The sequence below is a fragment of the Opisthocomus hoazin genome, chromosome 24 (genome assembly GCF_030867145.1).
Source record: "Opisthocomus hoazin isolate bOpiHoa1 chromosome 24, bOpiHoa1.hap1, whole genome shotgun sequence".
NCBI lineage: Eukaryota > Metazoa > Chordata > Aves > Opisthocomiformes > Opisthocomidae > Opisthocomus > Opisthocomus hoazin.
In genome coordinates, this window is record NC_134437.1 from 576,797 (window position 1) to 604,109 (window position 27,313).

Below are 27,313 nucleotides of genomic sequence, written 5' to 3' on the forward strand. Positions count from 1 at the left end.
ACGGTGCATCGCCCTCACGTCGCGACGGAGCGGCCCGAGGGGCCAGGGAGCCCCAAAACCCACCCGGGGCAAAGGCAGAGCGGCCCCCTGCCTCGCCGGACGCTGCTGGGAGGGCCGGGGAGCACGGAGCCCGCGTGACGACGCTCTGCGACGAGCCTCCGCCACGCGACCCCAGCCTGCGCCGGCAGCTTTGGCGTACGGGCGTGCTGCAGTGCGCCCCGGGGACAGCTTCATTTGCGGACCAGATATTTCCCCAGAATAATCACAATCTGCGCCGAAGTCGTGTGTGATGAGAACAAAAACACTCCGAGAGCGGCGCCGCGGCCCCGGCTACGCCTTTGCGTTTCGCCACCAAGACCGGGAGGACTTCGGCTTTCTTCCAACCCGGACCCTGCGAAGGCCGCACCCGCGCACGGTCTTGCACCGAAGCCGCGATGCGCGTTCGCTCCCGCCCCTCTGCTGACCCTGCGGAGCCCTGGGGTTCGGTCGGCCGCCTGCCACGCTGCCGGGCGCGGGACGAACGCCCCGCGCGCCCCGACCCTTCCCCAGCGCTGCCCACCGCAGCCCACGCCGCTCAGCGGCGACAGCTCCAGCGCCCGCTGCCCTCGCTCGCCTCGGCTCCCGCCCGGCACACCGACGGCTTCTGCGCTGCGCACGCCGCGTCAGCACCGGCAGCACCGGGCGCGGCACCCGGAGACTGAATTTTCAGCCGCCACTTCTCTGCAGCAGGCCTGTCAGCTGCTGTCCCTTCCGTCGCTCCCTGTAACGCGGTCGCATCCCGGATGAAAATGTCAGCAGAGCGCAGCGTCACCTTTAAATTAACTCGACATTTCACCAGGGACGGGCCAAAGCTTCAGCGCAGAGCCAAAGCTGAACAGCACATCATCTGGGGGAACAAATCGCCGGTGGCATCGCGCGCCCAGATGCGCTGCGAGGGCATCTCCGGAGGGAGCCCAGAGCCCAGCACCCGCGGGGCGCCGGGCTGGGGACCAAACTGCACGGCTCCCACCGCCGCGCCCGGTCGGATGCCACGGCTGCCGTCCGGCGGGCACGCGTGCGCTGCAGCAACCCTCCCGCCGCCCCTTCGCCTCCCAGCCACCCGCTGCCAGGTAACCGCAGCGCAGCGTGGCTGCTCTTGCCTTCCTCCCACCCCGGTCTTCTCGGGTGGCTGCCGGAGGAAGCCCCGTGCAGCTGCAGGCTTTGCCACAACCAACCGTGATCAGCACAGAACAAACTTCTACGAGGACAAAACCATCGCTTTCCTCGTTCTGGGGAGGCCTTCCGGCACGCGAATTCGCTCTCTGAGAACGCGCCGCACCGTTTCTCCTCAAGGCTTTCGGACTCCCATGCATCACCATTTCTTAGGAAGCCCGGAGGAGACAGCAGGGTGGGTTTTAAGGCAGCGTCCGGCACTGGCACCCAGCCGCGGGAGCCCTCTGCCCTCGCCCCGCACCAGCCCGGCAGGAAGGAGAGCTCAGCTCCCGCGTGGCCCCGGCCGAGATGTGGCAGCATCAGTCGACAGCTCCTGCTCTGGAGCTTGCCGCCCTCACAACACCTCCGAGTCAAACAGAGCTCGCTTGCTCCTCCTTGTTAGAAGAAAACCACCCCTCCGCCGCAGCACAGGCTCGGCGCTTTCCAGCCGAGCTCATCGGGGAGGCACGAGCATCCCCGCGAACTCTGAAGCCAAAACTACGGCCGGCCACGTCTCAGCCCCCTGAACACGCGCGCGCAGCTGCCACCGCCTGCTCTGAGGGGTCGGGGGGGTGGAAATGCGGTCTGAAACGGCGTTACAGGCACGGCGCGGTGCAAGCGGCCGGCTTGCCGTTAGCACAACCAGTAGCATCCAGCAGGGCCTGAAATCCCGGCAACGTGCGCGCGCGTCGCAGCCCCAGGTCTCCACCGAAACCGTTGCCAAGACACCTGCGCGATCCATCTGCAGAGAAAGCGTGATAAATGCAAATCTGCCTGTACGAATACCACTGCGGATCCCGGGGCGCGGAGGTGTCTGCGCTAAGCAAGACCAGCAGGCAGCGAAACGACGCCTGGAACGGCAGGCGACCGCGCCCCGCGCCGCGCCGTGCCCAAAGACGAGGGCTTTGCTGTTGTGAGGAACCCTTATCGCCCAGGAAACAACAGCTGTCCAAAGCCAGCCTTTCAAGGAACCACTCCAGGGGTAATTCAAATTATGCAGTTTGCTCTGCCGTATCATATTGTACATCTTAATGAACAAAGCCACAAGGACAATTGGAAGTGATAAAAAAGGGCTTGCCGGCGATAACAGCCGAAACGCCAGAGGACGGCCGGAATATCAATGCAGTCGGAGATGTACGGGGAAGATCAAACTGTCAGGCAGGAGATCTTCTCAAGCACCTACACTGAAGCAAAGCAACAGTGACAGAGCAACAGCTTTAAAGGTCGCGCTGGTTTGGAAACTTTACCGCTGCTCAGCTTCTCCTTCCCCCGGAAAAAAAACAGCAGGGGAGCTTTCCAGGGATCTTCCCCAAAACCTCCCTGCCAGACCCCTGCTTTCTGGGCTCGGCGTGCCCTTGGAGGCCAAGCCCACGGCAGCAGCGGCTCCTCGGGGCAGGGCTGCGTTTCCATGTCCTCTCCGAGCACATCCAGAGCCGGAACACGGCAGGCGAGCGAGCAGCAAGGCGTCCGTCGTCGGAACCGGCACAGGAGGGTAACTCGCCGCGCCGCGGGGCAGCGAACGCAGCCGCTGGAGATCGGCCTGCCGGACAGCTTGGGCAGCGGAAGGAGAACCCAGAAGTTGTCTCCCACAGCGCAGAAGGACCGCTGCCAAGGACACCTTTTCCCCCGGGGGGCTGCCAGCGATGGCAGCACGCCTACAGCCCCAGCTCTGGACACAGCGCCCGCCCGCGCAGACAAGCAACGCCCCGGCTGCTACCAACGCGCTTCTGTCGCGCCGGGAGAGTCTTCCGGCGTTTTGGTGACGACGGGAATGAAGGTATCAGTTGTCTCTGGAGGCTTTACAAAGTGTCTCAACACTACTATGCTACGTAATGCTAGAGATTATGTTAATTTGGCCTAATATTTTCCAGCTACCAAGTCTCTCAGCTATCAAAGAGGAAAAGTTTCTGCAGCTCCCTACTGCCCGGCTGCTGGCTGGAAGACCCACGCCTGCGTGCTTCTGCGCGCAGAAGGGAGGCGAAGCCTTCGCTGCTCTTCCCGGGCAAAGCACGCCCAACTTGCGGGCAGAAGACGCGAAGACACGCGCCAAGAAGATGCCACGTCAGATCGGCGTCAGGGCAGAACACAAAGCTTCCGCTCGTCGGCATTAACTGATCGTCCTCCTACACAGCGTGCGCGGTAGCCGCTGGAACCGGTGCCCAGAATTACCTTCTCGTTACATTTCTGGCCTCTGCAGCAGCTCGCAGCCAACAGAGATCGGCATCCAGGAGGGGATGGAGACCCGCACGGGCTTTGCCAACAGGATGGCAGCAAGCTCTGAGCCTTAGGTCCCCCACCAGTGCAGACAAAGGTGCAAGAAAAACGTAGGACAGCCACTTGCTCCAGATCCCGAGGTCCTTCGGCTACACTGATGGAAAAGCAGCCCACAATTCTGCTCGTAAAGGACACGGAGAGCTGCCAGTCGAAGCGTCTTTGTGTGCGTGGGATCGTTGTCCAACGCAGTCGCACCTCCCCACGGAGCAGCACCCTCACAACGGGCAGCGCTGATCCTCAGGGCAGCGGTTGGCTCCGACGGGAAGTCACCGAGGAGAAACGGCTGGGAAAACGTTGGGCCGCCAAGCCCTCCCCTCCTGGAGGACCACCATCCCTTCCTCTGCGCCTCCAAAGCAAACCCGCAGAGGACCTCTGGGGCGACTGCCCAGCCGGAGACACGGAGCAAAGCAGCAGCACCCAGCTGTCGCTGTGAGGGTGCTGATCAGCTCCCGGGCATCGCCGACTCGCCAGCCAGGCAGAAGCCCTGCCGGGGCCACCACCAAGCCTCGAGCAAGCCCTGCCGGGGCCACCACCAAGCCTGGACCACACCTCAGCGGCAGCCAGGCCACAGCTGCACTCGAAACGGGCTCGCCCAGGAGTCCTGGCGACAGCCACCGCTGACCTCGGGAACCACCCACCTCCCTTCCTATTTGTAAGGGGCAAAAGCCAGCAAACCACCGCGGAGGACAGACCCAAGGCTACGGGAAGTTCACAAACAGGTTGGCCCAAACAACAATCCCGCTATTCATCACGAGCAGCCGGTCCGAGGGCGAGCCCCGAGACGACAGGCTGGGAATAAGCCAGGTCCCGGGAAGAGGACAGTCGTTAACGTCTGCTGGCACCGACATGAACATAAATGGGGTCAACGGCGCATCAAGACACACTCTTCCTCTGAGCCTTCCAAAATTCACTGCAAGCGTTAGCAAGTTACCGTCAAACAAGAGAAAACCGTGCAGAGGTTCGCTCGCACCGAGACACGGGACCGAGTTTCTCTGCAAACAGCTCCTACGGAGACCCGAACAACGTCTGAAGCCTACGCTGAAACGAAAGCTGGTTAAGTGAGCAAATTAAAAACAGAATGGAAACACAGCGGTCGAGTCGCGGAAGGGGGAAGCGCTCGCGGCCGAGCGGCTCCGGCATCCGCAGCGGGGTGCCCGGCGTTACTGCTAGCCACCTGGAAGGAGGAAGACTGAGGATGGCGAGGGCTGCACAACACGATGGTGGGTGGCAGACGGCGCACGCATGGTGCGCGTTAAGGCACGTCCGAAGAAGGGCTTCGACCGCTGCTCCTCGCCAGCGGGGTCTGGCTGGGTCGCAAAAACCTCGGAAGGAGAGAAGCCACGGAACGCCCCGAGCGGGACAGCTGGAGTCAGCTGAGCGGCGTCACGAAAGCAAACCAAACGTGAAGGCATTCACACAGGGGATGGGTTACAGCAAGCACAAACATGACGCCGTGAGCTAGTCAACGGTCCGTTCCCACCTTCCGTTTGTCACCTCACCTCAAAAAAAACAGAAAATAAAAAAAGAAAAGAAAAAAAAAAAAGGCAAGCCAAAGCAAAAGCAGCAGTCGAAACAGCAAAGCTCAGAAACGTGACAATGCCAATGACCACAAAGAAACCAGAGCGGCCTGCCTGACGAGCGGGGAGGGGGCACGGCGGCTGCGTGCGGAGAGGGCTGTCTCGGCATCGCCCGGCTGCTTTTAGCCGTCCCTCCTCACAGACAGGGCCAAACCCCACAGGCTAAAAGCCAGCTCCTCACAAAGGGTCCCACAGACCGTGTCTGGCTCGAGAAAAAAGGACTGGTGGGCTCCCCTCCACTGGGAGAGGGAGCAGCGGGCTTGTCGCAGAGACAGAGCCAACACCCAGGCGTGAGAGAGAGCACCTCGAGTCACCCGAGGCGAACCAGATCACGAGAGGCCAAACTCTGGGCTTCCACGCAGAAATGGCTCAGAAATCGGTAGTGATGGGGTGGAGGCTGCAACAGCTGCCCGCCTTCAACGAGCTCTGAGGCTGTCGGCACCCTCGGCTGAAAGCACCCAGCCTTAGCCCCCAGTAAGCGCATTAACAGCTGCTTCCGCCACGGCAGCGCCCGCGCTTCAGAAACGCCTGCGGGAAGCAGGGGCCGGCCACCTCGTCCAGCTGCCGGCCCAGGGCTCGCCCTGCGCCGTGGGCGTCTTTGATTATGAAAAAAAAAAAATAAGGAAAAAACTCTGAGTGCTTTGTTTGCTGTTTTCCCCCAGGCTTCACGCTCTGCTTATACACACAAGAGACAATAAACATTCAGGACATTTCCAATGGTTATGAAGGTACCGTACCTGTGATGGTGGTAGGGATGGTGGTGGTAGTGGTGGTGGTTGTTGTGGGAGGAGGGATAGTTGTGGGGGGATCTGGATAAAATATAAAAAGGAAAATAACAAAAAAGCAAATTAAGAAAAACCAAGCAGAACACAACAGCGGTCAATCGTGATCAGAGAAACAAACAAGGACGCTAAGAAGCAGCGCGGCGGTTCTGCAGCCCAGCACGGCCGCAGGACCCGGCCCCGAAACGCCCCCCCTTCACCTCCTACAACGCTAAAAAACCATAAAAAACCAAAATAAACACAGCCCAGCACAAATTAGTCAATGAGAGAGAGAGAAATGGAATGGGAGAGGCATAAGAGACATAAAGTGCAGGCTTTCCGCAACAGAACGAGCGCAGCGAGAGGCACGGGGGCTCTGCGGGGTCCCCACCGGCGGACGCGTGGCAGCCCGGGGGGAGCCGGGGCGAGGGCCCCGCCGCGTCTCCACGCCAGCAGCGCCTGAGCGAGCCCGCTCTCCTCCCGGGGACCTCGCTGCTCCTCCCCTGGCACCGCACCCCGCCAGGGTGTCAAACGCGACTTCAGGGACAGCGACAAACGGCAAGAAGCGGGCACATCGCCGCTCCACCTCCGTTTCGAGCTACGAGGAGTTTCACCGAGACCTTTCAGGAGACAAATGTCAGGATTTTTCTGTCCTCATCAAAATCATCGGGCAGGAGAAGGTAGAAGTGAGAAGATGCGAAAGAAAAAATACATATCGATGCCCAGATGATCAAACTGAATGCACTAAGTAGCCGGGAAGACTTTGAACCGGGGATTCATCCGGCAATAATAGAGCATGAAACGTTTCCTGGGCTTTTGATTTGAGGCTTCCTCTATAGCACGTCAACTCCTCATCACTCACGCGTCTGCTGCTCTTTTATCTCCCCGCGAGCTCTCTCAGGTTCCCTAATTAATACAGCTGAACTTTAATTACACGCTGCACCTCCGTGATACTCCACACAACTTCCCGAAAGTTCAGAAACATTACCTCGGAGCTGGCTTGGCTGGGGACCGCTTCTTGACCTCCCCGCCTCCGGAGCACCCCGGTCCCTGCGCTTACCGGGGACCCTCCCGACTCGCTCGCGACCCCCTCGTGCCCCCCGGAGCAGGGGGCCGAGGCAGCCGGCGCACCGCACAGAGCCCCCGGCCTCCCGCCCGGCTGCACGGGGACGATGCTGCGCAGCGGACTCCTCCTCGGCAGAAGCAACGCAAGTGACTGCGCGCGACCCGCGCCAGAAGCTTCTGCCCAACGCGCCTGCCCGCTCCCACGGGGAGGAAAAGCCCGAAAGCCGCCCTACAAATAAACCCGTTTTCGGTGCGTGTCCCGGCGAGCCGCCAGCCCCGCGCCACGCGCGCAGCCGAGGGAGGGGTGTTAAGCACAGCCCCGCGGCAGCGAGCCCGCAAGCCCTGGCAGCCGTCTGCACGCACACCCAGGCACCCGCATCCCTCCGTGCATGTGCACGCCAGCTCTCGCCGAGGGGTGCCGGACCCGGCTCTGCCGTGGCTCCCGTGCGGCACCCCGGCTGCGGTGAGCCCGCGCCGCAGCTCCCCATGCGTCCCAAGCTACCGGGAGGCAGGGGACGAGCAGCCTCCCACCGACTCACACGCTCTGCCTGCAGACGTGCCTGCAAGGGCACCGGTCCCGGCGCCCACAGAGCGTGCGCTGGCTCGTACTGGGGCAGGCACCACGGGCCGGTAACTGCTTTCCGCTGACGAGCGGGGCGAGACCAGCACGCTCCACGCGAGCGGCAGAGCTCGCCCTCAGCGACAGCGCGAGGTCTGCTCCGTACCAGGCGGCTTCAGACGACGGGCACAGCCCAGCCGCTTCCTCCACGCCAGCACCTCTGGATTTCTCCCTTGTAAAGTCAGGGATACAGGGATTCTTTAGGCTGCCCAGAGTGCCGGATCCTAGCGGGACGCTCCTGAACTGGACGTGGTGGGATGCGAAACCATTCCCTGCCCGCGAGCTCCTGCCAGCAGCCCTCCCCGGCACGGCCAACGCGCCTGCCGCACGCCGAACCGGGGCCTGCCGCTTCGCACCCCCCGGAACCCGCACCTCCTTCGAAACAACGCTGCCTTGGGTCCCACCCGCGGACTGAACCCCCCCGGGGAGCAGCGCGGGGAAGAAGCCCTGCGCGGTCCAGTTCTCGCCCCCAGCCACAGGGCAGAAGAAGTGGCGAGGGCGAGAGCGACTGTGAGCTCCGAACCCGGGCCGCTGACCCTGGCGAGGGTTCCTCCGGCACTCGCTGGGGCCGGAGCAGGTGGGTAAACCCACACAAGAACGAAGCCCCTCGCCTGCGGCCGCTTCACGGCAGCAGCTGTCCACAGCTGTGATCTCACGGGGGACCGCCTGTGTCCTGGGTCAGCCTCCTCACCCTCCGCAACACTACTTGGTCCTTTCGACGCCGGTGTAAACGAGGCATTTTTTCACACCACGAGCATACAAATCACTCCACCAGAAACGCCTGTCTGACTTCGTTCTGTAAACTGTGCTCTTCTGGAGCTACAGGCACTGGGAAACTGCCCGTCGGGCGGGGCGGAGGAGCCCCAGCTCAGCTCACAGCTGTGGCTTGCCCTTCTCTCCAATCTTTGGGCAGGTTTCTAAGACTGGATCTAAACCGGCTCACGTGCGAGCGGCCCTTGGGCAGGCAACGTCAGCTGCTTCTCTGGGTCAGGGCAAGCACAAGAGAATTTGGACCGCAGAGCTTCAAGCGGCCGTTCCGCGGAACGAACTTCAAACCAGAGCAAGCCACCGTCCCCTCCGAGTAACAGGCAGCACCCACCACGAGCTTCGCCCAGCCGCACGACAGCCACTCGTAACAGATCGAGTTTAAGCATGCAGCCCCAGGGAATCGCTCGCAATTTAACCAGGGGATGGCTCTTCAAGGGCCTGCTCAGCCCTTACTACGGGCAGCGCCTCGTGACAGGAGCACGAGCTTTACAGCAGTGGCAAAACTGCGTAGGGGAACCGAAGAACTCCAGCAGGTACTTAAGGGCACTTTCCAAAGATGCCGAGACGCGTTGGAGAGTCTGCTTGGCCGCCACAGATAGGCTTAGGACGTCTCCTTCCTCCAGTTCATTTACTGGTTTGTAATGACCTGGGGATGCTGGCTGACTCCCTGGTAATTTAGCTTGCTAATGAAAGACTGGGAGCCACCCCCCCGGGCCACGGCTGCAGACTCTGGGGAAGGCACGAGCGAAGGGAAGAGGCATTAGCCCCAGGAGGACTGCCCGGGCAGGGACGGCCACGGCTGTCCCCGTGCCCCTGCTCTGGCTGTGGCTGCGGCCCGGCGAGCCCCCGAGCAGAGCCCCCCGGCCAGGCTCCGCGCGGCAGCGACAGGAAGGGTTCTCCAGCCCCTGCCCCAGCCCGGCGTAACGCGGCCGTGCCGGAGCTACCTGCAAACCTGGCGTTAAGCAAAACGTTAGCTTGCGTCAGAGCTTTCAGAGCGCGGCACGTCGCGATCACGTGTAAAGGAGTCTAGAAGAACGGTGGTTTTTCTCACGTACCGTATACAAACAGCATGTAATCCGCATGTGATTTCCCCACCGCGTTTGAAGCCTCACAGCGGTATGTACCATTATCTGTTTTGTTTAGGTTACTAATGAGAAGGTTTGAACCAGACACTACAACGTGTTGAGGCATCTCATCATCTACTCTTAACCACCTCATGTCCGTAGGCCTACAGAGGAGGGAGAAAAAGAAACAATCACATTACTATTTTCCTATGGTAAAGATGGCATCTTCAATAGTTCATCCACAGACAGAAAGCCCAAACCAAGAAAAACTGTAAAGAAACAACACGTACTTTTTTGCGCTACTCAAGCCCGGCTGCTGTCGGGCTTCCTCAATTTACATTTATTTTAACCCAATGGGAAACCGTATGCAGACCTCAAATTTTCTGAAAACACTACTGCAAGCGGGAAGAAAGTTCATTAGTGGTTAATCATTCGCTCATTCCGAGAACCTGCAGCCCCTGCGGCCACGGGCCACGCGCGCGTCCGCAGGGCACTCCAACGAGCCCACCCGGGCCGAGCCCGTCCCCGGAGCGACGCGCGGCACCTACCCTTCACGCGAGCCGCGGTGGCCGTGCCGCTCGCCGGGGGCTCTGCGGCTGCGGGGCAGAGGGACGCCTCGCTCCTCTCCCCGGGCTGCCCGCCAACCCTCTGCTAGCAGGACCGAAACGAGCTGGCACCATGCAGGGACTCAAAGGAGCCTGTCCTGTCAGAGCCGCTAGAGAGGGCAAGGGCTGTGGGCCTCGGGGAGGGGGTCTTTTTTTTTAAAAACCCCAAGTATTATGATTATTATGCTTAAGTAAGGGGACAGCTCAGCCGCTCCTGAGAGCGCCTTCCCCAGCGGAGGGAGTCGAGCCGTTTTACGGGGAGCTTCACGCAGGGCAGCGTTCGGCTGCGGAGCCTGCGAGCGGGGAGCGCGTGCTGCCGGCGGCACCTGGCAGCTCGGGCTCCTCCCGCCGTCCTTCGTGGTGCAGAAGCTCCTGAGGTTCCACATCCCAGGCACGCAGCCGGACGGACGCACCGCTGAGCAGAAGCAGCCGGGTACCGGCTGCTCGCCGGGTCTGGACAGGGGCTGGGCTCTGCGCCATCAGCACAGGAGCCTGGCACGGCCGCGGGACCTCCTGGGAGAGCAGAACTGCCGTCCGACCTCAGCCCGGCCGGGAAGGGCTCTGCCGCTCCCGGCTCGCGTTTCCCGCAGGCTGCTTGCGAGTCTGGGGTCCCGCGGCTCCCCGCGCTGCGTGCACTCCACGGCAGCCCGCCGCTCAGAGACGTGTCTCGCCCTGCGTGTCCTCGATGCGGCCACGTCAGCGTCCTCCCGCTTCTGGCACGGGCCTGGGGTTTTCCTGCCTGACCTAACACAACTGCCGTGTTCCTACCAGAATGGAAATTCCTCCTCTCTGCTCTTTTGCCCCAAGGTTTACGTTGCCAAATTTTGCAGAGAAAGGGTTTTGTTCAGCTGGGGAAACTTCCCCGTTCACCTAAAACCTACGGGCAGGATTTCAGGAAACGTGTTTGTCTTAAAAACACGGAGCTAACCCCCGCCCGTCCTTCTTTTAGCGTCTGCTTTCTGAGGCTCCGAGAGACAGCGGGGAAGCGACCTACATAGGCGACTTCCCAGCACGTCCCCAGCGTCACCGCAACGCCGCGCGGCGTGCCGCCGGGAGACGTGGCTGCCTGATGTAACGGCTGCGTGTCCTACTCGTAGCCTGGAAGGAGAAAAGGTAGAGAAGCCTCTCCACGAAGGTCCCCGACGACGGCCACCGGGAGGAAGGGCAGGCGCCCGTCGGAGGGGGGTGCGCAGGGGCTCGGGGCGGGGAACAGGCATTAAAACGGATTTCAGCAGGGCACGTGCCAGCCTCTGGGGCGGGGGGAAGGCATCGGCCCCGTGCCGAGCCAGAGGAACCGGGAGGCAGGAGTCTGAAAGCCACCCGGGCGAGGAGGCAGGCCGCCGCGGAGGCCGAGAGCCCCCGAGCCGCCGTGCCCGCCATGCCCAGCACCGAGGCAGACACAGGGACTCCTTGACCCTGGGCACGCCGCCGAGGACACGCGGACACGTCCCAGGGATGTTTGCAGAAGTCTTATGAGCATGGCAAAAACAAAAAAGGATAGTAAATACTTGACAGCCGCAAATCCGAGTGGCAGAGGAAGTATTTTTAAAAAAAAAAAAAAAAGTCGACAAAAATTAAATCAGAGCAACAATGAACGCGTGGAGGAAGATCTGCCCTCCCTTGCGGGATTCTCCTGACGCATAAATTTGGTCAGCTAGGTAAGAAAGCCTCGAGGGCGTGGCAAGAAGGGGAGAAAGAATAAAACCTGCGTTTCTTAACAAGCACACCGGGCACCAGAAGGGGAGGAAAATCGTCACGCAGTCACCACCAGCACGAGGGACTGCCTCACCTTCGGGATCCCTCCGCTTTCACAAGCGCCCAGCTCCCTGGTGCCAGCCCCACCCCGGGCACCGGCACCTCGGTAGGGCTCGAGACGCCGGCCCCGACCTCCCTCCGCCCGCGAGCTGCCCTGGCTGCCCCCACGCCGTTCCCCGCGGCGGAGGCGTACGGCGGCGGGCACCGTGCCGCCGCCTCTCCCTCCCGCACCCGAGGGCCGGCCGCGGAGCGCTCTCCCAGGAGCTCCTCCAGCAGCGGGAATCCCACCGCACGGCAGACGCTCGGGTGCAGAGCGCGGCGCGCTCTGTCACGCCCTCGCCGCAGAGAATGGCGTATGGAGCGCCCGCCATCGCAGCGTCGGCCACGCGGCGCCCGCCCGCCCGCCCGCCGCCGCGGCACGCCGCCGGGACACCCCGCCCCATCCTCGGGACGCGGCCGACTTACTGTGGTTTGCCAAACGCTGCGCAGGTCAGCTCGAGCGGCTCCCCTTCTCTCGTCAGGCCTTGCACCGGGTAGTTCTGAGACACCCGCACCTGGGGCTTATCTGCGGGAGAAAAACACCGCTCCGTGAGCCGCCGCGCCCGCCCGAAGCGCGGGGCAGCCGCTGCCCGCCCGGCCCCGGCCCCGGAGTTTATCTCCGAACGCGCTCCAGCTACAAGGAACTGCTCTGCCCTCGCACGGAGGTGAAGGCAGAGATGCTTGCGGAGCGTGGAGCTGATAGGTTTTATCGTGTGTCGTCCATTACTGTATGACAACGCTCGGCGCCCGCGCATATTAATAGCTGGGCTTCGCGAGAGCGGCTCCTTAGAAACACAGAAAGAAGCCGCCGCCGCTGTCTGAGCAACAGAAGGTTTTATTCCGCCCAAACGGAGCTCCTCGAACTCCTAAAATAAACAGAGAGAATTACAGTGCCGAGAGTCAGGGAGCCAGCTCACAAACGCTTCGGAAAGAGCCTGCAGGAAAAAAACCATCAGCCAAACCGCAAACCCGGAGTCCGCAATTAAAAAATTCATTACCTCCTGCAACTGAAACACAGATTAAAAACGCAATCCGAGCTGTAGCTAAAACGGTATCAGCGCGAGAAATCAATTCGGTGCTGCGATGCCATTAAGCCATATATATTTCTCAGGAACTTACTCAACTGTAAGGAACAAAGGAAGGCAGAAAAATCAGCATGCATAAAGGTTGAAACCATTTAAATGTTTCTATTTCCTTTGAGAGTAACTGCTACCGAAAATATTGGCTTGCTGCATTTTATTAACTGTGTTTAACTCATTAACATGCTGCCTATGGAATAATAGAGATTAGGGAAAAAAAAAACCCCGTGTCAGGATTTAACCAATTTAAACTCTCATAATTTTCAGTAATGGAATAAGCTACACGAGTAAATCCTCTCCTGAGATGACTACACCACAAACATTTCATAAACTAATCCCCACCACGGACGCTCCTCGCAGCCGCGGACCGCGGGCGGCTCCGCGGCTGGCAGCCAGTCGGGGACTGCGACGCTGCGGGGTGTCGCGTGCCCGAGGGGCAGAGCCCCAGCCCCCGGGGACCGCGGGCGTCTCCGCGGCTGGCAGCGGCGGCAGCCGCTCGGGGACTGCGACGCTGCGGGGTGTCGCGCGCCCGAGGGGCAGAGCCCCAGCCCCCGGGGACCGCGGGCGGCTCCGGCGCGGCCGAAAACACGCCGAGCGCTTTGGGCACGGGAAGTGAGGACACGGCAGCGACCGGTACGTTCCGGGCACGAGCTGGGGACCAAAGGTCCTTCGTGGAAGGGTGAAGGAGCCCCCGAGCATGCCCTGGAGCCAAACCCCGGGGCAGGGACCCGTCCCCGCGCAGCCGGGCTCCCCATCGCAGCCGGGCGCGGGTACGGCCGAGGCGCTCCAGGTCTCTGACGTACAAGCCAGCCTGGGAGGGACGTGGGAAGCGAACAGCAGCGCTGAGATGCTGCGCTAAGCTCGCTCTGCGCACCGCGTGAGCGCGGGAAGACGACTTCGGCCAAGCGCCAGGCAGCAGGCGAACCAGGAGCAGCATCTCAGGCGCTGCGCTCGGGCTCGCCTCTCGCTCCCAACCCCCACCCCCAGCCATCTGCTCGCGGTTTCTGCTGGCTCTGCGGCCGTACCCGGGCGCCCAGGCCAGAAGCACCGCCGCGCTCCGCGCCGTAGAGAGCCGAGGAAGCCTCTTCAGCCCCGTTTACATGGGAGCACAGACTGCGGCGCCCTGTGCCGAGAGGGCTCCGCGCAACGCCTTCTGCCGCTCGCATCTACCTCCTGTTGCTCCCAGCCCGCTTCGTCAGATGAATTTGAGTATTCCTAATGAGCTGGTTACCAGCTGACAATTGCTTATGGAAATCGAGAGGAATGCGCCGAAGGCTTGCGCACGGAGAAGGAACGGCGAACGGCGCGAGCTCCCCCAGCACGGCGGGAGGCGAGCCCTTCATCGCACCGGCGCGAGCAGCAGGGTGGACCCATACCGCTTTGATGCGGACACCGCAGAGGTGTCACCTGCAACGTAAGCCCGGGCTTTATTAGCACACGTGCGCGCGCTCGTGAAGACGAGAGCGGTCCCGAGAGAGTTCTCACAGCGAACGCCTCTCCTAAGCAGGACTCGCCAGTAATTACAGCAGGCTCTTACGGAAACGCTTCGCAGGTCTGAAGGACCCAGAAGGACGCTGGGCACTCAGGAGAACCGACGCTCTAATTAGGCTCAGGGCAGACAAAAACAACTTCACTTGCTTCAAGCAGGAATCTGGGGGTGGTGGCGGTGTCACTTTTCCTCTTTGCCTTCGGATAACCTGAAGTTCTCCTTCCGCTGCGAAGCGTCCCGCCTCGTCAGGGTCAGCGTGTTCTCTTCGGATGACGCGCTCTGTCCGCGAAGCTCTGCACCGTGCCGAGCACCGTGGGATCCCGAGCTCGGTTCCCGCACTGGATGGCGGCGTTCCGCAGCCCGCACCGGCCGAGCTGTGCTGGTCTCCAGTGCCCGGACTGGTGGCTTGCCGCCTGCTCACCACGTCGTTAACCGGCCACGTTCCAGTCGTGACATCCGTGGCTGCACGAGCTGGGGCGATGACCGTCTCGGACGCGACCCTGGGTGGAAGGCAAGCGGCAGCAGAGTTCCAGCAGCCCGAAATCCTCGACCGGGAACCCCGTAACGTCGTGCCGCCGCATCGCTGCACAGAAACAAACGCCGGCATCCACGCATCTAAGCCACCGCGTCCTCCACTGGCAGCCAATTAGACCTAACAACCCAGAGCTATTTCCTAGTCTGCCTATCTCCAGCAGCTGAAAAAAACAGCCCGGTAATTTAATAAGGCACCTTTATTAAGCTAAATTCATTCAAAAGCTAAGCATGATACACAAGGTTAAATACCAGTAGTCCAAAGGTTACGCTGCAGCAGCAACCAATTTGAAAAACTTATTACAAACCCATTCTGCGTTTGATGAGATTTCTTTTACAACAGGCGCAGCGCGCGCCTGCCAGCCCGACCCCGCGCCGAAAACCGCTCCGTGGCCCTCCGCGCCGGAGAGCCTGCACCGGGAGCGCTGCTCCAGCTACCGGGCCGCGCACGAGGGCTCCGCGGGCGCCCAGCCGGCACCGCCGCCGAGCACGTCTCGCCGCCGGCCGGCCCTCGGGGCACCCGCTGCCCGCTCCGGAAGCTCCGCGGCGTAGGAGTCTGTTCTGCGCCTGCCCCAGTTCCTCCTCTTCGCTGCTCGCCCGGCATCTGCGCCATCAGCAAGGACTCTTGACAGGGACTTTTGAAGCACTTCGTGGGAGCACCAAACAGCATCGGGCCAAGCACCCGGGCCAGCGCATTCACCCTAAACGTACCATCGCTTGCTGATTACTCCCTAACGATCGTCCTTTGAGATAACTGCCAGTTAGCAACTTACTCCAGTAATTTCACTGTGCACAAGAGCTACTGGAAGCTGCTGTAGAAAACCTGCTTCGTGCTCGCCCCGCGTGTTCCCTGGGGCCACGCTGAACCGCCACGCCGCAGCAGCTCCCGCTCCTCCAGCCATCTCCGGGCACGCGACACGGCTCCTGCGACGCAGCAATGTGTCCCCTCGAAACACAAAGCCTGCACCGAAACGGTCACTACCGCGCAGTAAAAGCACCCTGGGAACCAGCGCTTCTCCTCCGCCGCCCGGGCGACTGCGAAGCCTCGCCGAGCACCGCCAGCGCCAAGCCAGCGAGCCCGTCCCGGCCGAGGTGGGAAGACCCCCGGGAGGCTCCTTCCTGCGCGCTGCCTGGGGGGAGAGCACACGAACACGCGAACGGGGCAAACGGCAAGATGGATCCCTCCGCTGATCCAGCCGAAACCGCTCTCGCCCGCGGTGCGGAATTAGGTCCCGAATCCAAGCGCTGACACCCATTTTGCGATGACGGCGTTAATTCCTGATGCCACCTCTCGGCAAAGCCGATGCCAGACGGCGTCCCCGGGAGCGGGATCCCGCGGGTCAGGCCGCGTTCCCGCCCGCCACGGGCGACTCCAGCCGCAGAGTCCCGCAGACCACGCTGCCCTCGTCCTCCTTCGCACGGGCACCATTTCACCCAGCTCCTCATCTCCGCCCGGTTCTGCGGCACGAAGCGGCCCCGGCTCCGGGCCGTCCCGGTACCCTACCGCGCCGGCGGGCGAGCGGGAGAGCAGGACCGTGCTTTTCCACGTGACAAGGAGGCATCAAAGTTAACGTTTGTAGACACGGGCATAAATACAGCTGCCACCTTTATCCTCAAATCAAGCGGGCTCTTATCGGGGACCGAAGTCTGCGTCGGAGGTGGCGCAGCCCCGGCAATCCCGCGTCTGCTCCTCACCTTCCGCGAGGACAAGTCTGCATTGCTGCTTCTCAGCCACAACACCCAAACCCCCCAAGTGAATGGATCCCGTGTTTAAAGCAAGGAGCAGGCGCAGGACTGGCGCTTCACAGCTCTTCCGCGAGAGCTCTTCCGCCCCAAGCACGACCTGGCAAGATTGGCCTCGCCTGGAGGCACCGACGCGCTTGGCTGGCGGCGGGGAAAGGAGCCGGGCAGGGAGGGTCGGTGCCAGCGCTGCCCTCGTGCGCTCCGCAGCGCATGCGCTGCTTGGTGCTGCGTAAAGGCAGAGCCCCGGCCGCGCTGGCTGCCCCTTGCTCCCTACAGCACTCCTGCGAGAAAACCTTATTAACGAGCTTGCAAACGAGCACCCAGCTGGGAAATGTCACCACCGAGAGCGGCTAATGCCCCAGAAAATCAAATCACTGAACACTCGGCTGATTGGGGGGCTTTTCATATTCGCTAACAGAAAAAAACAACTGCTTTAAATCAAAGTTTCTGAAGGGGTCAACACCTCACTGAACAAAACAACTCATTTATTCCTTTTTAGAAATCTCCAGATGATAAATTACATCGATGTTAATCGCTTTGCTGCATAGTACGCAATTAATATTTGTACTTGATAGAAACATAAGGATTACTGCAGATGCAACAGCATAACGTGTATGGCTGATTTTTAACATAATCGGGTGAAAAAAAGCCTCCCATCGTAACAGCAAAGGCCGTAACAGATTCCACGGGCTCATTTTTCAAAAGTACACGTGTAGGTACTGTAAAAACGAACGTGCAATTAATTATAACTCCGAAAAGCCCAAACGACCAACCCAGGTAAAATGCCAAAGCAAGACTCTGACACCTGCGCTTCCAGCATCACGTAACGAGATAAGGAGCAGTAGCACAGAGGCCGAACCTCAACGTCTCTGGGAATAACTGGTTCCATTCAATTCCTTAATGACATTTTAATGCGTTTTGTTGCTTCATTTCCTTTCTAAAATTACACCCGACGCGCCAGGTTTCCACCCCTCCCCGGCGGAGCTGAATCGCAAGGGCAGGCCAGCCCGGCCCGAAGCGCGGGGCGTCTCCACGGCAGCCCAGCGCAGGCAGCAGCGCGCGGCCGCCCGCCGCCGAGGGCCGTACGCTCGCTGGCGGGGCCGTTAACCAAGCGCGGGAGCGTTATCGCTGCCGCGAGTACCCGGCGCCGTTCGCCAGGCTCGGTTTGCTGCGGAGCGGCATTACCGGGAGGTGCCCGTGCACGCCGCAGGGACGTGGCACCCTCAGCACCCGGATGCCTGCAGGCACCCAGCAAGAGAACAGGGCGGCAGCAGGGCACGGGGAACAACTGCCCTGCTCACCCTCGGCCGAGCGAGAGCGGGTCCGGTGCTGCCCACCCCGTGCCGGTGCCGCGGGCGCAGCCGCCGTGCCGAGCCCCGCGGCGTCCCCCTGCGCAGAGCCGGACCCTGCTCTGCCTGGCCCGCTCCAAGAGCATCGCCTGCTCCCTCCCTGCCGGCCGGGACACCCGGAGCAGCCCCGGCCGGGGGAGGAGGCCAGCGCCCTTCGGAAACGTCTCCTGGAAGCGACGGAGAACCGCAACAACCCCACAGCCTCACGCTCCCTTCGAGCTACCGCAGAGGAAAGCGTTCGGAGGAACTGTTCCTGAAACAGAGAACCAGGTCACCTTGTAGACTTCAGTTTCTGCATCCTTCTTCCTCTTCTCAGCAGAGGAGAACAGTTCCATAAAATCAATTTCAAAATCAACATTTCCATAAAATCAACACATATTTTGGGCAACCCCGCCAAACGGGCCCCAGCACAAGCACTCCAGAGGGCAACGACACCCACGGTCCTTGTTGACCGAGCCTGGAGAAAATCACCTTAGCAAGAGAAAAGGAAAACTTCTGAAGGGAGACCGAAGGGAGTCTGGGGGAAGAACTGCCTCCCATCGCCCTCGCTGCCGCCCACCACCCCGACCCCGCACTCTGCCCGTGCCCGCTCCCCTCCGAAGGGCACGCGCGGGCAGGGGCCGGCATCGTGAGTAGCTTCCAGCGACGACAAGCGACTCGCCGCTCCCTCCCCGACTCCGCAAACTACGCAGGCTTTTTGTTTTCTGCTTGGCTTTTTGTCTGGGAAAAAAACCTCCCCAACTTTTGAGCTGCGTCTTGGAAAAAACCTCTCCGCGCTGCGGAATTCGGTCAGACAAAAACCACCTCGTTATCGGAGAAGGCTCCATCCGTCATCCTCTGTCCTTCCCCACCGTATTCTGCGCTCGAGCTGGACACATTGAGTGCGCAGCAACGCAACGCTTGCCGAGAGAAGCATCTTCCCGTGCCCGGCCGCTGCTCCGACGGGGCGGGTCCGCCGTGCCCTTGGGGGGAACAGGCAGGACTTGCGGGGAGAGAACCTCAGAGCAGAGACCTGCGCAAGCCACGCAGCCGAGCGACGGCTCTGGCTGCAAGGGCAGCAGCTCTGGAGGTTCGGAGGTCGGCACGCCTGGGCAGCGGTCCGGAGGAGCCCCCTGCTCCGACTGCGAAGCCCCCATCTCCAAAGCAGTCGAGGAGCATCGCTCAGGTCCCACCGTAGGAGCCCACGCTCCCCGAGAGGCCGAGCCGGTGTCCACGGGAGCTCTGAGCGAGGTGCCTGTCCGCGAAGACAAGAGGATCTTCCTCCTGCTCCCGCTCTGCCATCGGCCAACAAGCCGGGAAAAGCGCAACGGCAGAAGCTGGCTCGGTCCGCGCCTCCTGCCCCAGCTCGGGGGCAGCAGCAGGTATGAACGCCAGCGCCCGCACGCGCTCCGGCACACGCCGTCCTGGGAGCCCTGCTCCTCCTCACCCCCGCTCCCTGCCGAGGCGGCTCAGCGCCAGCTCCAGCCCAACCGACAGCTCCGAAGGACCCGAGGAGACGCTGAGATCGGTGCCAAGGGCAGAAACCCGCGCAAGCGACGCCGCGGAGCCTCCAGCGCGACAGCGGAGGACGGCGTGCGTCCCGGAGGACGTCCCGATAACCGCAGTCCATGCGTGCTTTGCCTGCAGCGCGTGGGAGCCCCGAGAAGGCTGCCGACAACAGTACTCCAGAGGGGAATTATTTGAGGAAGAATGGAATAAAACGTGGTTACGTCTTCTGCAGAAGCAGGGGCCCTCTCCCATCCCACCAAACGGCGAGGACGTCGGAGGGATTTCCGAAAGGAAGCCTGAAGGTCACGCGATGCCCTTTCAAACAAGGCGAAGAAAGCCGGCAAGATTTCAACGCCTCCACAGGACGGGGGAGATGGGATTTTCTTTTTCGCCCCGTTCAGTATTCGATCAAGCCTCACAAAGGTGCTCATGTATTATTAAAGCTAATGGAGCTCTACACGAAATGTTAATGGACACGGAGTTTGCATAAATGAATTACACATTACCACGGTCGCCAGAAATCTCGTACCTGCCAATTTAGGCAGTATCTGATCATTCCTGTTTTCCTCATCGCGGGAACATTACTTCCCGCTAGCTTCAGAGATATGAGAATTGTAACCAAGATGTTCATAATGAAACCACGTAATGAAGCAGACGAAATAAATTAACGCAAAACTTCCCCTTCGACCGTAACGTTCTGGCTGCAGTGCGCCTGCAGACAGCCGCGCTCCGACCCGTCCCAGCACGCCGGCGCAGCCAGGCTCGCCGTGAGGACGGTCCGGCTTCGCCCCAGGAGCCGCTCCGCTCTGCGGCCCCGGCTGTCTCCGGCACCTGCTCACGAAGCTGGCTGACGTCCCACGCAGCGGAGCGGTTCCTAAACGAAGTGAAACGCGTTATTAACACCGAGCACGGCAGGAGCGTCGCAGAGCAGAGGCTGGCCTTCTCACTCTGCATAACTCGTGGAACTCCGGTTTAGAAACCCGGCTGGTGCTGCGCGACGCCGAGCTTCCCTGGCACGGTACCAAGGCACCGCCGGTAAACTCCGGTGGCGGCCAGTCGCTTCGACGCGGCCGTACAGAAGCGCTTCTCGAAGAGGTAAGTAGGTTGCTAAAGGAAAAACCCGCAGATTTAATCTGTTCTGACAACCGCGACACCCAGCCAGGGACCTTTGACGGTGCAAACTCTACGCGGAGAAACTGAGTCCTAAAGAGAGCGGTGGCACGCGTTTCTCGTGCTGCAGCCGGGCTAGGAAAAGCCGCGGCTGCACCCGCGAAGCGGCACCCGGCGTTTTGATCTCAGTTTTTGAACAACAGGATACAACCCCCATCTCCGGCACGATTTCATCACGCAGCGAATGGCTCCTGCAGGGAGCAGTTTAAGGAACTTCACGAGTTTAAAAAAAGAAGTTCTGCTACTCACACATGACTTCGAGGTAACGCTGCGTCTGCAAGTCTTTGACGGCAGGGTGATCCACCAGGCAGACGACCGGGACGCCGTCGTCCTCCCGCCCCACCTTCAGCACCAGCTGACTGGTCACCGTGAACATGTCGGACCACTGCTCCACCTCGGACTTGCCTGCGGGGAGAGGAGCGGAGAGCAGCGTGACCACGGGCGGGAGCTGCCGCCAGCTAACGCCCACGCCACCCCACCGCAGCGACTAACAAGCGCCCTGCGCCGTCCCCAAACTCCTAAAGCAACGCGCTGCACATCCCCTGCCCCTCCTGAACCAGCAGTTAGCTGGGGAAGTGATTAAGCAGGCTGGCTCAATTAACAGCAGTGCTCCACGTGAAGGCGAGCGCAGCAGCGGTGCCTGGAGCCACGCACAGCCCGGGACCGGCTGCCCGAAGGATGCTGAAACAAGGAGGAAGAACAGACAGGAGAGCAGAAAACGGATTTTTCCGTCACTCAGCAAGCGCTTGCTGACAGCTCACCTCCACCTGGGTTTCAAACACTCTTATCCGTGGCTTTTCATTTAAGAACTCACAGCAAAAACGCTAAGAGGAACTTTTGTAGCGGAGGCCTTTCAAGCAGAAAACATTTCTGTATAATGTACGCCGGTTTCTCCGTTTAAAAACACCTATCAAAGAATCAGCAGGGTGAGCTGGGACCGCAAGCAGCCGCTGCTCATCTCAGGGCCCGCAGAGGAAAGGGGAGCTGGGACTCAGCTGCCTCCGCCAGCGAACTCCATCGAGGAGCCGGACAGGTCGAGCACAACGCGTCAACCGTGGCCGCGCCGCTGCCCGCCGGGACGGGGAAGAAGCCCGGGCAGGGACGGCAGGATCCGGACGGCAGGATCCGTACGCCGCTCCGACGACAGCCGCGCCGGGAGCGGTGAGGGGACTGGAACATCTCCCCTACGAGGAGAGGTTGAGGGAACTGGGCTTGTTCAGCCTGAAGAAGAGAAGGCTGCGAGGGGACCTCATAAATGCCTACAAATATCTGCAGGGTGGGTGTCAGGAGGATGGGGCCAAGCTCTTTTCAGTGGTGCCCAGTGACAGGACAAGGGGCAATGGGCACAAACTGAGGCACAAGAAGTTCCGTCTGAACATGAGGAAGAACTTCTTCCCTCTGAGGGTGACGGAGCACTGGCCCAGGCTGCCCAGGGAGGCTGTGGAGTCTCCTTCTCTGGAGATATTCCAGCCCCGCCTGGACAAGGTCCTGTGCAGCCTGCTGTAGGTGACCCTGCTTGGGCAGGGGGTTGGACTAGATGACCCACAGAGGTCCCTTCCAACCCCTACTATTCTGTGATTCTGTGGGAGCCAGCGGGGCACCGCCTCGGGGCGCGGGTCTGCACCCCGCCTTCCCCGGCACACGGCCTGCTCGGGCGCTCGCAGGTGTTGGACTCACAGAGAGGGTTTTATCTCGCCCTTGCAGGGAGGCTGGATTGGAAGGAACGAGTCGGGACTCCTGCAGAGAGCCCTTCCGTGCCTCGGACCGGGTGAAGCGCAAAGGTGGTGTCAACCAAGCGCACGTCTGCACGCGGACTTCAATGAACGGCACGTCACGTGCAGCCGGAGTCACCGATGTGAACGCGCAAACCCCGGGAGCAACCGGGCGTCAGGGAGCCGGAGATGCCCGCCTTGCGCGAACACGCAGCCGAACACCGAGGAAACGCTCTGTAAACACCAGAGCCAGGCGCCAGGGCGAAGGAAAACCCCCGCAGCCCAAAGCGCAGACGATCCTCCGCGTCCCCAAGGCAGGGCAGAGAGCTCCAGCGAGCGCCGCGGCAGCACGCGCAGCTCCGGGGCTCCGCAAGGTGACCTGCAGCCACAGAGAGACCGCAGGACCCTCTGCTCCAGCCTGGCAGGGAGGCAGAGGACAAAATGGAGCTCAGCCTTCTGTGCTAGAGAATAAGCTGTCTGCCCACGTACTCCTTTGTTCCTGAGCTGGTGTTTCAAGCAGCTCGCTCTACATTTTTCTCTTGCTTTGCTTTTCTCTTTTTTTTTTTTCCTCTCCCTTAAAGTGGCAACAGAGAACAAACAGCCGGCGCTACATAAATCATTCCGGCGCTCTGAACAAAGCCAGTGACCGAGAGGCTGCATCTACCGGTGAGCTCCTTGTTGCCCTTGAACCATCTGATGGTGGTGGCTGGTCTGCTGGCCATGGCAGTGCAGTTCAGCTCGATCTCTTCTCCCTCCACGGCGATCTCTTTCTGGATGTCAATCACCAGGTTGCGTGGCGGGACTACAAAGAGAGAGACAACACAACACACAGCTGATGAAAAGAACATTTTCTGATCCCTAACGCAAGGAAAACCCGCGAATTCTACCAGAGGAACCTCGCCACCAGCCTTTCTTTGATCTTTCAATCGATCGAGTCCTTCGATAGGCGACTCGCAGCAATCAGAGTAAGCACTTTCACTCTCCACCTAATCATCATCGCAGTTTCACAAATTACGACTTCTCACGTTTGTATCTTTCTGCTCCCCCCCCGGCAGGCACCGGCCCAGGGAAGGCTCCAGTCCTCGCGCTACTCGCCTGCGTGCGCGTGTCGCTGTTCAGAAACACAGCTCGGCTCCGCGCACGTTTCCCGACTCCTCCCGACAAGGAGCGGGAACGCCAGCGCTGACGTTTGGAAGCGCGTTACTTACCGTGCCCCGAACCTCGCAAGGCAATTTTCCTCCCCCGCTGTCCAGCATCAAGCCTCACCCTGAGGAGTGGGAGCCGGCCAGCAAACATCAAGCTCATTTAAGACGCTCAAGACGCCGCCGAGCACAAGCCCGGCGTGGCACGCCGTCACCTCCGAGCCAACACGGTGTCCCCCTCGAAGCACGGCAAACCACCGTCCCAGAGAGGAGAGAGCCAGCTGGGCACCCAGCGACAGGCACCCGCAGCGCAGGGCCATGCCTCCGGACGCCAGTTCGCCACCCTCTCCAGGCACCCGCCTTCTGTGTAAAACACCAAGCCAGCAGACTACACCCCATGAAAAATAATCCGGTGATATCGAGCAAGAGGTTAAAACTTCAGGGGGATAACAACCACCGCGGGTGACCCAGAGGTGTGACGAACAGGCTTAAAAATCCCGACACAGAACAAGGACCCTCGTCCCCGCGAGAGCCCCGCGAGGCAAAAGCCAGGAGACGACGAGCGCCAGGAGCTTGTGCAGCGCTGAGCTGCGGCGTCAGAAAAAGCCCCGAACTTCCCGAGGAACCTCGGCCTTACTCTCATCAATATGACTGCGCAACGGCGCGGTTCAGATGTGACTAACAGGTTGCTGCGCTAACGAAGAACAAATATGTATAAATACCATCCGGATGATCAAATGGACTAATGAGTCACTTGTGGCTTGTCTCTCGAAAGAGCAGAACGGGCTACATGTCTGAGCCCTGCACGTGCTCCAATTAAGCACGAACACATCTACACGCCGCGTCGCCGCAGAGCTCGGAGCGCGGGGGAAGCAAGCGCGAAGCTCCCTGCAGCACCGGCCGCAGAGCAGCACGCCGGGACGCTTCGCCCCGCGCCCCGAAGCCGGCGGCACTGGAGGCAGGGCCGCCCAGCTCCCCTCCGACAGAGCCGGCGACGCACCGACGTCCGAGCCACGGCCACGAGACCTTCGGTGGGGAGCGCGTTCCCAGGAGGACCGACACCGCCGACACGCAGAACCGCTCCCCTGCCCTCTCCTCCTCCTCAGGGCCACGGCAGGCTGGAAGGAGGTGCTGTCCTTGGCGTGACGGTGCCCGGTCGCTCCGCACAAACGCTGGCTGCGGGGAAGAGCCCCCTCCTTGCTCTCCTAATAACAAACCTCCATCTTCCCCGCTTGCGCTGGGGGACGGAGGGGAGGGCGCACGGCGGAGCCCGGCTCCGCAGAGGGCCATTCCTGAGCTAGGGAGCAAGGCCACGACGTCAGACGAGAGACCTCGCGCGCTCTCAGGCGGGAGCCGCGTTGTCGCCGACGCGCGCAGGAAGCTATCGCTGTCCATTAGTGGAGCTCGAGATCCCGCTGGATGCGGAAGTCGACTGACACACGCGCAAAAGCCGCGGCGTCTTCGCACCGGCAGGCGCTTCGCCAGCGACGCTGTCAGTCATATTTACCCTTAAGGAACATCCCGGGCGAGCAAAGATGCTGTCGCTCCTCATTAAACTGCAGTCTCTCGAGTCCTCGAGTTTTGGAAGCAAAGACGCGGCACGTGATCGGCGGCGTCTGATCGCTGACAGCACAAAATCCACAAACGGAACGGCTCTACCAAGCCACGAAGCATCCACGCTAATTTACTTTCCCTCTGCGTATCAGATGATTATTGAAAGACATCTTCTACAGCTTCTCCTTTCCGGCTGACTTCCTTCTCACTTCACCGAAGGAGACGCAACCACCGCGACCGACGCTCCCGTCTCGCTAACAGACGCGCCTTCTCCCGCGCGCGGGAGGGATGGAGGGGGCCAGGCGCGCGCGGCTCCGGCCCGCCGTGGGCTGGACGCGGCCCCTCCGGGGTGGGAGCACGTCCCGAGGCGCCCGCAGAGCTCTCTCCAGACGCCGTGCGGAGCCCCGTCCCGCGGAGCCGGCGCGCCCAGGGGCCGCAAAGCCGACCGCGCGCGCCCGTTCGGTCCTTACCGAGCACCGTGATCGTCGTGTAAATCTCCTGCGGGGGATCAGTGTAGAGCTGGCAGAAGTACCGCCCTTCATCCGAAACGGAGACGTTGGTCAGGGACACTCGGAGCTCGCTGTTGGAGAAGTTCACCAGCTGGAACCTGCTGTCCTTCAGCGCTGCGGGGCAAGCACACCCTCAGTGACCGCGCCGAGAGCCGCAGCGTCCCCTCCCGCCGCACAGCCGGGTCCGAGGGCTGCAGAAAGCGCAGCCGCACCCCGACCAGCAACGCCGGGTGCCTGACCGCACCCCCCGGCCCCCTTCTTACCTTGGAGTCCGGACCCACGCACTATTTCCGTTCTCAGGTCATTACAAAGAACCAACGTACGCAGACCTCCGGGCACAGAACCGAATCGTTGGTTTTATTACCAGACGGCTTCGGGACGTGTAGGTAGGATGTTTATTGTGAAAAGACGCTTCTACACGGACCCGGTCCTGACCATAAGCGGTCAGTGGACGAGGGACAGTGTGAAAGAGAACAGAACTGGGAACAGTGGAGTTTCAAACGTGTTTCCTGACCGGTAACGGCCGCCTAAGTTCTTTTCAGAATGTGGAAACTGAGCGTTTGAGATCTCACCAGCCGAACGTAAGGGCCTTGAGCAGCGGCCGAGCGGAGCAAGCCACCCTGGCACGTGCGTGTCCTCGGCTCGCAGAGGGTCTTGGCAGAGGACGTGGCTTGCCGCGCGTGTCCGCAGCGCCGGGCACGCCGTACCACCGCCTCCCGTCCCACGTCACGGCAGCTGATTTACAGCGGGGCCCTGCAGGTGCCCCGCTCCACGGCGTGGCCGCAACGGCCGCTCACGGGACACCCGGAGACGGGAGGTCGGGTTCTGGTTATAAGGCAGCACAGACCGTCTCGGAACCACACAGATGGCCTCGGAGAAGGCTGCGCCGTCTCGGCGTGGCCCTGTCCAATTTGTTTGCACCAGCCAAATATTTGGCACTCGATCACAATTCACCCTGAATTACTGCAGCCAATGCCTGCTGCGAAGTAAGACGGCCTGACTCTTGCAGCGGACCGTCAAGGTTTCCGTTAGGGAGGAAGACTATGACAGCCCGTCCCACCCGCCCGCCGAAGAACCGACTACACCGAACGTCTCTAGCATCACACTAAAGGAAGGGGTCTCGGCCAACGGGTTCTCCCGAGTGCGAGCGGGGCGCGGGAGAAGTCGCTGCCAGACACGGGAAGGGGAAACTTACGCCTGAAATCTCGGAAATAAATCGTTTGTCTGTTGGGGTTCAGCAGCTGAATCACCGAGTCGTCGCTGTTCTTCACTCGGCAGCTGATGGTGGCCACGTCTCCCTCCACCACCGTCACGTCTTCCGTCACCAAGTTCTGGCCATCACCTTCGAGAGAGAGCAAAGACGACACGGCGACGTCAGAAGCGACGCCAGCGAGCTTCACGCGAGGTGAAACCCCCCCCGCCGCCGCGTGCCCGCCAGCGCTCGCGCGACTCGTGCCCGCCAGCACGTCCCACGGACGCGCTTCGCCGTTCCGTTTTCCCGTAGGTACCGGGTGTCCGCGGGGCTCGGGGGAGCCGGCGGAGCCGAGGCCGGACCGCGGGACGCTGCCCGAGGGACCCGTCACGGCGGCGCAGCGCCCGTCCCGCACGGCCGCAGCCGGGCTCCAGCCGGCACGACGTTCGGAGAGCTCCGAAGCAGGGCAAGGAAAATACGACACGTTACTAACTGCTCCTGGGGAATAATTTTATCAAACCCATTCAAAACAAGGTTCTTGCACAAGGATCAGCTTGATACGCTCTCATAAACGCAATATTCGCTACAAATCATTAACGGAGCTATTAAGATTCGATTTCCATCTGAGCAATTATTG

At 61.2% G+C, this 27,313-nt stretch overlaps 2 protein-coding genes across 7 annotated transcripts in view; one reads left to right on the forward strand and one right to left on the reverse strand.

The window, feature by feature from the left end:
- The window catches only part of PAFAH1B2 (platelet activating factor acetylhydrolase 1b catalytic subunit 2), a 640,582-nt gene that overhangs the window by 224,512 nt on the left and 388,757 nt on the right, over positions 1-27,313 (forward strand). The gene's annotated exons all lie outside the window — the stretch shown is intronic.
- CADM1 (cell adhesion molecule 1) overlaps positions 1-27,313 on the reverse strand; it is a 129,181-nt gene that overhangs the window by 20,111 nt on the left and 81,757 nt on the right. For 5 of the 6 annotated variants that reach the window (XM_075442271.1, XM_075442275.1, XM_075442274.1 and 2 more), the window contains exons 2-8: positions 26,680-26,826; positions 25,446-25,598; positions 22,944-23,081; positions 20,817-20,972; positions 12,145-12,244; positions 9,311-9,483; positions 5,780-5,851 (exon numbers count right to left, since the gene is read on the reverse strand). In XM_075442271.1, the coding sequence (XP_075298386.1) occupies positions 5,780-5,851; positions 9,311-9,483; positions 12,145-12,244; positions 20,817-20,972; positions 22,944-23,081; positions 25,446-25,598; positions 26,680-26,826 (939 nt within the window). The remainder of the gene's footprint in view (positions 1-5,779; positions 5,852-9,310; positions 9,484-12,144; positions 12,245-20,816; positions 20,973-22,943; positions 23,082-25,445; positions 25,599-26,679; positions 26,827-27,313) is intronic. The other variant, XM_075442276.1, reaches the window with a different exon arrangement.